Source organism: Vigna unguiculata, chromosome 5, assembly GCF_004118075.2.
Source record: "Vigna unguiculata cultivar IT97K-499-35 chromosome 5, ASM411807v1, whole genome shotgun sequence".
NCBI lineage: Eukaryota > Viridiplantae > Streptophyta > Magnoliopsida > Fabales > Fabaceae > Vigna > Vigna unguiculata.
Window position 1 is genome coordinate 41,283,528 of NC_040283.1, and position 12,056 is coordinate 41,295,583.

At 29.8% G+C, this 12,056-nt stretch overlaps 1 protein-coding gene across 1 annotated transcript; it reads right to left on the reverse strand.

Annotated features, from left to right (window-relative positions):
- Positions 1-10,007: 10,007 nt before the first annotated feature.
- On the reverse strand, positions 10,008-11,608 carry LOC114184319 (transcription factor MYB14-like). The gene is made up of 3 exons (XM_028071629.1): positions 11,382-11,608; positions 11,131-11,260; positions 10,008-10,877 (listed from the first exon to the last, which is right to left on the reverse strand). Exons 1-3 carry the CDS (start codon positions 11,512-11,514, stop codon positions 10,157-10,159), a joined length of 984 nt encoding a protein of 327 aa, XP_027927430.1. The 5' UTR covers positions 11,515-11,608; the 3' UTR covers positions 10,008-10,156.
- Positions 11,609-12,056: the final 448 nt, after the last annotated feature.

Sequence of the window (12,056 nt, forward strand, 5' to 3'; positions counted from 1 at the left end):
ATTTCTTTGGCTGATTCACACACGGATACCCTATAAAATTCATCCAAGGTTAGTGCAGAAGATATAATATTTTTGGCTCTAACATCATAATGTGCCCTCTTATTCTCATCAGGGGTCCATTGTGAGAATTCTTTAGGAAAAGTCTCTCCATCCACTATTTTAATTGGTTTAAAAGGTCCATTCACCACTGCATCCCATACCCCTTTGTCTACTGATTCAAGAAAGATTTTCATTCGAATTTTCCAGAAGGGATAGTTTTCCCCAGCAAACAGAGGGGGCCTGTTAATGGATGCCCCTTCAGCAAAGGTTTGAGATGTATTAGACATAACAGGATCTTTCTAATCGATTATCGTGCGATTAGCCAGCTCTGATACCAATTGTTAAAAATAGTTCTGTCTAATACTCTTAACCACAAAGGGATCTGTGTTGATTGATGAGTTTCTCACTTGTTTAAAGTGTATCTTGAAGGAGTCTTTAAGGTTTAAAGCTTAGTTAATCAATCACACAGTTCTGGGTTAATGGACTGTTTTAAAACAATCAAGGAGAATTAAAAGAGAGAAGAAAGAAGCAAGACACACAATTTATACTGGTTCGATTCAAAAAGAATCTACATCCAGTCTTCTCCTAAGTAACACACTTAGGAGGATTCCACTAAACAGAAAGGTTCCAAGAATTACAAGCACACCTATGTAATTCTAACCCCCAAAACCCAAGAACTTGATTCAACAATCAAGAACTTCCCCTAGGAGCAATGCATCCACACAATTGCACCTAGGTCCACACTTCAACCACTGAAGCTACTGTAATCAAAGACACAGAAAACAAAACAAGAAACGAAAACACCTAAGTTGTGCAGATTTGACTTGATGCTCCTTGAATCAAGCAAGATCCTTCATGGTAGAGTCAACCATCAATCATTCTTGGATCTGTGCTTGGGTTATTGCAGAATCTTCTGAAGCTCTTCTGTCTCTCAGATTGCTCTTTCTCAGATGAAGACTGCGTGATCTCTCTCAAAAATTCCAGACCCAAAACAGATTACAAAACAGCTTTTATACAAAGGTTTTTGCTGTCACTAATTCAATTAGCCATTTACCTAATCGATTATCGTGAGTATATTTTCACTTACTTAGTATAATACTCACAGCTAATCAATTAGTCAAGGAGCTAATCATATACAGAGTTACACAACAAGCCTGAAATACAATTGATAAAGAGAAGCTAATATCCTAATGCATATCCTAACTGGACCAAGCTATGTTTTATCCCAGATCAGTAGACATCATCAAAATTGTTCTTCATTTATGGATGAAAGGCTCCCCCTTTCAACACAGGTTGCTGGGTAGAATAATATTTTCAGTTAGTTCCGTAAGCCATCTTTCAAACTGAAAAAAGAAAAAAGAAATTAAAGGTTTAAAATAGTTAACATACCGATATATAATAATATTATAAATTGAAATTATAAATATTTATAAATAAATTTCAATTATTAATTTTAATTGAATGATTTATCATATAAAAATAATAAATTTTTTCAGTTTATTAATTTAACATATTAATTAACCAATTAAAATTTAAAAAATATTTACACAATCAAATATATTTTAGGTTAAAATATCTTTTTTGTCTCAATTTTCGTCTAATTTTTTCAAATAAGTTTTAGTTTTAGTTTTGTATTCAAATAGGTCATAATTTTCGTCAATTTTGTTCAATTGGATCCTTTTTAGCTAACACCATTTATATCATTAACGACTATGAACAGTGACTACCACGTGTCATTTCGTGGTTTTTTTTTTTTTGGAATTTTTTTTAAGTTTTTTTAAATTTTTTTTAAATGTACACGTGTCAACCCAGTAGCGGCATACCACGTGTCACTTCGTGGCTTTTTTGAATTTTTTTAAATTTTTTTTAAATGTTCACGTGTCAACCCAGTAGCGTGCCACATGTCAAAGTCAATATTCTATATTCAATTGGGTCCCTATATTTATTATTTTTGTTCAATTTAATCTCAATTTTTGTTAACATTAACCAATTTGCTCCCTGTCGAAGATGTGATCAAATTTAATTTTTATATCAAAGTTATAATGATGTGAATTTTAATATATTATATAAAAATATTTAATAAAAAATGTGAATTTTAATATAAAATTAAATTTGGTTTCAATTTAGAGAGGGACCAAATTGGTTAATATTAACAAAAATTGGGACTAAATTGAACAAAAATAACAAATATAGGGACCAAATTGAATATAGAACATTGACTTTGACACGTGGCATGCTACTGACACGTTGATATTTAAGTTTTTTAAAAAACAATTCAAAGAAATTAAAAAAAAAATCAAAAAAACCACGCACGCTATTAGGTTGAGACATGTACATTTAAAAAATATAAAAAAAATTAAAAAAATTAAAAAAAAAACCACGAAATGACACGTGGCAGTCACTGTTCATGGTTGTTAATGAATTAAACCGTATTAGCAAAAAAGGACCCAATTGAACAAAATGGACGAAAATTGGGACCTATTTAAACACAAAACCAAAATTAGAACTTATTTAAAAAAATTTGACGAAAATTAGAATAAAAATGTATTTTAACCTATATTTTATTATATAAATATTAAAAATAAAAGTGAGAAAATGTAACAAATTGACTTGACAATATTCTATCCATGTCAAAATTAGAAAATGAGTCTAACGTATTCTAAAGGAAAAACAATAAAATAAATGACAAGCAAACATGTTTTGTCATTCATATCTTTATCCTTTAATTTTATTGTTTTATTATTACTTAGGATAAAATTTGTGCACATAATGACAAGAAAAAAATAATATTTAATTTGTTTGTAAATATTTGAGGACTTTACTTATGTTTTAAAATACAATTGACAAGGGCATAATAAGAATGGGTTTACTTTTGACACTCTAATTTTTCTTTAACATTTCACTTACAACTTCATATAATATTGTAAATTGATGTCTCATTTCGATTTACTTCAATCATCTGAGTTTGATTCACTTTTTCATATTCTTGTTTTAAAAAAGTTATCCACTTTTAATCATTAGATAGTTATTTTAAACAATATATATATATATATATATATATATATATATAATAATAATAATAATAATAATAAAAGATTCTCTTTTTTACTATTCATAATTTTTTAAATTTTATGAATAATTACTTTTTTGAAATTTAAATAAATATTTATAGAAAAATTACACACAATACAGGAAAATTTATAACAATTATTTATATTTATATTCACTTTTATAAAATTAAATTTATAATTTTATATCATTGATAAAATATTACTTTTTATAAAGTAATTTATTGTTGATATCGCGTAGCGGAATGTTTGAGCGTGCTGACAAAACCAACAGGAGGGTGAATTGGTTTTTAAATAATAAAATTAATACTTTAAAATTTTTCCAAAATTTATCAATTAGATCAATAAATAATTTCTTTAAAACACAATAATAGATGAAATAAAGAGATAGAAAAGAAGATTTGAACACAAGTATTTATACTGGTTCGGATCAAAAGATCCTACGTCCAGTTGTTAATCTCTTAAAAACGAGATTAACTAAATCACTAACAAGTAACAAATTTACAATCAGATATTAAGAGTGTAAGGAAAGAAAACACCTTTCTTGAATCACACAAGAGATTAACACCTATCTAAATCACACAGAGAACCTTGACCTTAGCTTTCCTAGCAACAACAACACTCAATCTCCTAGAACACCTCTCAGGAAAAGTTATCGCTCTACCCACACTAGGTTTTTCAAAGCTTCTATTGAGAACACTCAGAGAACTCTTTTGCAGTCACATCACTAGTACTCTAGCTTCTCAAAAAGGTAAGTGAGAAGTAACTATGAGGTTCTTAAATAGGGGTTCCAGAAATTAGGTCAAAAAAACTGAACAGTCGCGCCCAACTGACCAGGATAATCGATTATCACTAGTGATAATCGATTATTCCAGTGTGGTTTTATGAAAAACAAATTTTTGAGCAGATAATCGATTATCAGAGGTAATAATCGATTATTCCAGTGTTTTCTTGAAAAAAATGGTTCAGCTCAGGATAATCAATTATTCTAAGTGATAATCGATTATCACTTTGATTTTTCGAGAAACACCAGGTTTTTCTTGTATAATACTGATTCTAACTAATCTAATTACATTTTACAAGATAGCTTTAAACACTACAACACATGGTCTTCATATTGACTTCTAGATGGCTTTCATGACTTCTTTTATCATCATCAAAATCTTACTTCAGCATTTAGGCTTGTATTGCTTTTGCCAACATTTATAACAATTACTTTTTACACACAATACAGGAAGACACTTATATTTTTAATGTAAAAAACTCTAAATATGAAAAGTAAATAAAAATCGAATAAAGATATCTAAACTTTTTCAACACAAATATTTTAAAATAATATAAAAAAGAGATTTAAAAATACTTTTATATGAGTTATCAAGTTTGTGGTGTACTTTTTTTCATGAAAATAAGTTGTATTTATAAATGGATGGTAATATTAATCACAAAAGAAGAGACCAATATCTTTAATGTAAAAAACTCTAAATATGAAAAGTAAAAAAAAATTCACTAGTACAAATCAGTTAATTAAAGTTCACCGAGGTTAAATACAGGTACAAGAGGGAACTATATAAAAAAAGCACAACAAGTTCCTACATGACCCACACATACTTCAAAGCAATAACTCTTTCAAATTTAAAGAACACAAAAACAAACCTAAAATAGTGCAATACTAGTTTTTTTTCTTCTTTTGGTAAGATAAAAAATATATAATTAAATGAGACATTTGACTTGTCCCAATCCATACAAAGTGTCCAAAACAAAATGAAAAACTCTATTAAGACAATTTTCAAAAAGAAAAAAATCATTAGTTGAGTGGAGAAATCTTAAGACATCAATTTTTTCTATGACCGACTCCCGTTGGAGAATTTCATTCTCAGAAGCTCTAAAAGGATAATTTTATGGATCAACAATAATAAATTAATTTCTCTAACCACAAACCTTTAATTGACAAATCTAATTGTCAAAATAAATAACCATATATCACAAATTTTTTGTCAAAAATTGAATTCGATCCAACAATGAATGAAGTAATAATTGAAAGTTTACTAATGTGGCTTGATGGATATGCCAACCAATTTTCTTTTTCTCTCTTTTTATTTCCTTCCAAGTGTTATAACAGTTAAAACTACCATGATCCAAAAGATCCACCTCTATTTGGAGTTAGGGGTGGGCAAAAAATCTAATTTTCTTGATCCAATCCACTTTTGCTCTGATCCAATCCATTTAAAATCTATTTTATTAAAAATCCAATCAATTTAAAATCCACTTAATGGATATGGATTTCAATCTAATCTATATTTTATATATTTTATGGATTGGATATCCTTTTTATAAATCAAGATTTTCAAATATGGATAATCCAAAAAATCCAATCCAAATTTTTAATTTAAATTTTTAGTTGGGTAAGACTAAAGGTTGAGATGGACTAGGCTACATTCACACTCGGACGGGCCTTGCTCGACGACCTATACAGATCGGGCAGGCCCGACGACCATAAGAGGTTGGGCGGGCCTAAAGATATGAACGGGCTAGTCGAGCCCGACAACCTGGATGAGTCGATCGGGCCCAACGATCCAGAAAATTCGGGTGAGCTCAATGACTCGAATGGGTCAGGCGGGCCCGACGAACCGAACAGGTCAGGCGGGCTTGATGACCTGAACGGGCAAGGCGGGCCCGATGACCCGACGAGCCAGGTGGGCCCGAAGACCCGAACGGGCCAAACGAGCCCAAAACCCAAACGGGCTAGGCAGGTTCGAAGATCCAAACAAGCCAAGCGTGCTTGAAGACCCGAACGGGTCAGGCGGGCTCGAAGAACCAAACGGGTCAGGCAGGCCCGAAGACCCAAACGGGCCTGACGGTCTGATGAGCCGAACGAGTCAGGCGGGCTTGAAGAATCAAACGAGTAAGGCGGGCTCGAAGACCCGAACGAGCCAGGCGGGCCCAAAGGACCGAATGAGCCAAGAGGGCTCGAAGAACCGAACGGGGTAGGCAGACTAGATGACCTAAACGGGCCCGATGACCTGAACAGGCACGGCGGGCCCGAAGACTTAGATGGATTAGGATGGGTTGGCCTGAAAACTTAGACAGATCGTGCCTGACGACATATACGAAGTAAGTCATGTTGGCCTTAATGACATAAGTTTCAAAAAATTCAATTTAAATTTTTTTTATAAAAAATGGATTATGGATTTTGAACTTGATCCAAATATTTGAATTAGATTTAAATCTTGATCCAAATATTTGGATTTGGATTTAAAAAAAAATCCAAACTACTTTTGCTAAGAAAATAAATTTGGATCGAAAATCTAATCAATTATTTGAATTTATTTGGATCTAAAATGAATGTGGATTGAATCATTAAAAATCCAATCCATAATCACCCTTATTTAAAGTAAGTGAGACAAAAATTAGCTTCTCTGGTTTGAACGTTTTAAACACATAGATGGGAACCATTCAAATAAAACTGACAAGTAACTTTTTTTCTCTCATCGAAAACATGTTAGATAAGATCTTTCAAGCTCTCCAATGAATTTAACATCATCACCTACAATTATGAATGGATTGTCTTCATCACCACTATGGGACTACCAATGACTTCACATCTTAACCTATGACAACCAAATGATTGTTACTGTCACCATTATTTATAGAAGTGTTATTGTCATCCAATCGAGTTTCAATGAGTGAAATAAAAGTCATCAATTGTTTTACATCAACAACAATATCATATTTGTATTAAGTACAATACCTCATATTTTTTTACATATTGAAACAAATAACTTAGATAATGAAACTAGATAACAAGTGCATCACCCATTTAATGAAAAAATCTCAATTAAAAAATATAAAATTTGTATTACTTACCAAATAAACATAATAGAGACTTCATTAAAAATATTCAACTTTGTCAAAAAACAAATTTTATTAAACCTATATAATTTTAGTTAATGTTTTTTTGTTTTATTACGTTGAGTTAATCCAATTTTATCTGTACAATTCAAGTTTTCACGGTGTCGAGTTTGAATCAAATAATTAATATAATATAAAACATTCAACTGATAAAAATAAAGATAAATTCGTCTATGTTTGTATGATAGTTATCTAAATTTTGGATAACTTCTTATACAATGAATCTGGAGTTTATATTATATTATTTTAATGTTATCAGTTAGATATCTTTTAAAATTATTTTTAAATCCTAAAAAGTCTTTTTTTTTTTTTATTGTAAAGCTTTCTTTTAAACGAAGCACTGAAAGTATTTCAAAAACTGAAGCTATTAAACATTATATATGGCCTAAATTTTGAGTAATGTTTTATATTAATTTTACTGAGCTATTAACTTAACATAAGATTTGAGGTGAAATTTTAATATTATTCAAATGAAATACAAATAACTATTTATTCAAAATTCGGACACCAAACAAACAAATAACTAAATAAACAAATAGAAAAGTGAATAAAATAAATAGATAGATAGATAAATAAATAAATAAATACACTGACTTTGGAATCAAATTTTACATCATAATCAATAGTGTGCAACGAGGTTTTGAACCTCTAATCGAGGAAAGTCATGGCTCGTGTTTACGGCTTTCACAATGATAAGAACAAAAATGCAAGACCTAGGTCATAGCCCTTCTTTTTTTATTGGTTAAAATACTCCGTTAGTCCTCGTTTTTGTAGCAAAATCTCAATTTGGTCCTCGTATTTTGATCGGTCTCAATTAGGTCCTCATTTTTGTAAATTAGTATCAATTAGGTCCTTTCCGTTAGTAGAGAACTAACACCGTTAAGTAGGTGCCACGTGTCAGCTTCTCATTTTTTTGAATTTTTTTAATTTTTTTTATTTTTTATTTTTTAATTTTTTTAAATTTTTTTTTTAAATTTTTTTGAATTTTTTTTTAAAAATATTTATGCCACGTGTCACTTCTGTAATGTGCCACGTGTCAATCTAATATGGTGACACGTATCAAATTAATGTATGAATCTCAATTTGGTCCTCATATTTGTTAATTTGATTTGATTTCAGTCCCAAATTTTTTTAAAATAAGTTTAATTTCATATGCTCCAAATTTAGAACAAATTTAATTTTTTTATAAATGTAATGATGATACTTTTTTTACAAGTGATATTTCTATTACATATTTTTAACAACATTTAATTTATTTAAATTTATATTTTACATTAAACTTTATTTAAATTTTATTTTAAAACTATAAATATATAAATTAATAAATTTATATTCAAAATATTTGTATAATATTCAATATCAACAATATTTTAGAGTTGGCTTAAAAATAACAATTTTATAAATTTAAAATTTAAAATTTTAAAATAATTTTATAAAAAATTAAAATAAATATATTTAAAATTTTAATATTAAATATAATTAATATTATTAAAATATTTAATAAAAATATCAATTTTAATAAAAATAATCATAACATTATATAAAAGTAAAATTTGGTCTAAATTTGGATTGCCCGAAATTGAAATTTTTTTAAAAAAGTTGGGACTCAAATCAAATCAAATCAATTTAACAAATATGAGGACCAAATTGAGATTCGTACATTAATTTGACACGTGTCACCATATTAGATTGACACATGGCACATCACAGAAGTGACACGTGGCATAAATATTTTTTTTTAAAAAATTCAAAAAAAATTCAAAAAAAAATTCAAAAATTCAAAAAAACGAGGAGTTGACACGTGGCACCTACTTAACGGTGTTAGTTCTCTACTAACGGAAAGGACCTAATTGATACTAATTTACAAAAATGAGGATCTAATTGAGACTAATAAAAATACGAGGACCAAATTGAGATTCTGCAACAAAAACGAGGACCAACGGAGTATTTTAACCTTCTTTATTTTTCCTTTTCTCATTCTTTCTTCATTTTCTTTGCAAACTTATCTCTTTTCTTGCTGGTCAAATTTTCCTTTTTTACTTTCTTTCTTCACTTGAAAGTTGTTCCACACACTTTTCACGCACAAATCTAATTACTAATTAGAAGACAACTTAACATAAAACATTTCTAACTTGTCAATCATTTCGAATACGTTTCTTTTGGTTCTAAAATATTTTAATATCAAATTTTTCAACTCTAAATAATATATTTGAATTTTTAGTTTTTTCATTACTTGATAATATTATTTTCTCAACTAGATTATCATAAAATAACTTTTGAGTATTGATATTGAAATCATTAATTTTGAGTGGGTTTTTTTGTGGTCGCTAATCCAACTTTTTCTTATAGTGAATGGATAAGGTATTAGTTGGATATTACAATTTCATTTTTTTTTTGTAAGACTTTCTTTAATGATTAATGATAAATTATAAGAAGATGTGTTGATATTATAACTTTGTATATATACATATAATTTAAAAAATTTAAGTGTTTATTTTTGTTCACGTTTTCTTATCTCATGATGATAACTATAATCGCATTTAATATGAGACTATAAAATATTGCAGAACTGTATGCTGTTACAAATCTGAGATTATATATTCAATTGGTTTTTTGCATGAGAAACTTCTATATATAGTTTTGTAAACACAATAATACAAGACTTTAGTTTATTTTATCAAACATGAGTATATATAATTGTACCTCTCTCTCTATATATTGTAATAATGTGTCTTTAAAGTTTGTGTCGTATAGAAAAAATTAAATTATCCCAAGTTGTATTAATTAATACTAGTTATTAGACAAATCTTTAGCATGAATATAATCATGGGTAGGAAAATCCTGTGACATACATTGAAGAGTGATTAACTTCGTGTCATGAAATGTATAAATATTTCTGTGAAAATATTGCAACACGAATTATTTTATTTAAGTGACCTAATTTAAATATTTGGCAACGACCCAAATAATTTGGTTATTTATTTGTCGAAAAAAGGAAGAAAAATATATTAAGTCGTAATTAGGCTCAGCAATTTTTCACAACAGATATTTTTCTGGGTTGTATGAGTGAAAAGAAAAAAAAGAGTTGCCTTACACTGAATTAGTTACATTTATTACAAAAGTATGAGCTAATTATTTATTCATTGAAATAAGTTGACGTCTAAATCATGAGAATTATCGTTGAGACACCAGAGATCTTCGGAATCATACGTAGAAGAAAAGTACGATTCGGATTCGTTCACCAAAGGAACAAGTAACTCGTTCGGAATAAGAGACATATCTGCCACGAATGCTTCTGTCCAAGAATTTTCAGTTATCGGTTCTATTGCTCCTAGAAAGCCAAAATCGTCATTTTCCACAACCAGATTTTCATTATGGTACGACAGAGGAGACTCTGCCCGAACACATTCCATAGCTTTCGCAGCATCTGAACCATGAAAATTGTCGATACCATTGGCTTGTGTTGTGACTTGAGAAATATGAAATGACTCTGTCCAGATATTTTGGTTCACGTCCTCTAAGCATGCATCCAGAAAATCGAACCCATCTTCCGCAAACAAATTTTGGTGAGTGGTATAATCCGAGGACGAGAATTCGCTTGAGGATAATTCCGGGGACAAAGGGTCAGGGTCAGGGTCAGAGGTTTTCGAAACTGTCGGAGAGTGAGAACCTTCGAGGAAGAAACCATTGTTATAAATGGAATCCTTGTCTGGGTTGGCCCCAGAACTGTTTGATTTTGCGGCTTTCACGTGTCTTTCAGTGTGAACATTCTTTCCAAGACGCTTTTTGAGAGTGGTGTGCCAGTGGTTCTTTAAATCGTTATCTGTTCTTCCGGGTAAATGAGTGGCAATAACAGACCATCTGCAAAGGGAGATAAAAGAAAACACAAATTAAGAAATTAAAACGGAATTTCCAAGATGCAAATAGGAAATTTTTTAAAAAATATACCTTTTATATTTTTGTTGCTATTCTGTATGAAAACTAAAAGTTTACTTGGGTAAAACTGTAGTTTTTTATTTAGTGAAACTGCTGTTTTGATGAGAAAATAGTTCGAAAATTGTTTAAGAAACCAGAATTAAGGTTTTCCCCTGTCTAGCTTTTATTGTGAACATACTTGTTACCCAGCTTTTCGTGAAGTTTGATTATAGTTTCTTCTTCTTGGTCAGTATAGTTTCCTCTTTTTATGTTGGGTCTGAGATAATTGAGCCACCTGAGTCTGCAGCTCTTCCCACACCTTTGCAGACCTGAAAACCAATGCATCATCAATGGCATTAAATTGTAGAACTCTGAACTTATTGAACTTTTTCATTTCATGGAACAAGATTTGAGTTATACGATGAATGATGAACATGTTAAATGATATACCTGCAAATCTTGGGAGTTGGCGCCAATTCCAAGAGCCATATCGAGTGACATAAGCTACAAGCTTTCTATCTTCCTCTGGAGTCCAAGTACCTTTCTTAAGTCCTCTGTTGTCACAGGAAGGGGTTCTCACCATCTCTGTTATGCTATGTTTGCAATGTCGTTTCAGTCACAAAAATTACACTGAGAGAATGATGATGATGATTAATTTTGGTGTATGTTGTTTCCTCTGATATCCGAGTCTAATCATTGAAACCTTTGCTTATTTATATTGGAATTTACATGCGTTGCTGTAGCCAACACGTGTTTCATGCTTCGTCAACACAATTCCAGTAAACTAAATAGTTATTACACACGATAAAGGACAAAGTTGTAATGGAATGAGGTTTGGCTATGTTCCTCATATTCAAATTATTGACGTTGATTTAGATCGACTACTTTGCTGCTTTTGTCGATAAAAGACTAAACATTAGATTCAGTATATTAAATATTAACATATTTTATTTTTAATATAATAAAAATAGTTTTAATATAATCTATGTTTTTTTAATGGGTTTTCATTCTCGCAAATAACATTTATTTTAACTGTTTTACTGTTTTAATTTAATCTGTAATATTTAACTTAACCATTTTGATTAATGCAAACATGTCTTATATAGAGTTTCTCCGAGTGGTTAT

Excerpts from the sequence above, each read along its gene's own strand:
- LOC114184319 (XM_028071629.1), bottom strand. The coding sequence starts at position 11,514 with ATGGTGAGAACCCCTTCCTGTGACAACAGAGGACTTAAGAAAGGTACT. Across the intron at positions 11,261-11,381 it reads CCAACTCCCAAGATTTGCAG|GTCTGCAAAGGTGTGGGAAG; the intron begins GTATATCATTTA and ends ATTGGTTTTCAG. Across the intron at positions 10,878-11,130 it reads CACGAAAAGCTGGGTAACAA|ATGGTCTGTTATTGCCACTC; the intron begins GTATGTTCACAA and ends CTCCCTTTGCAG.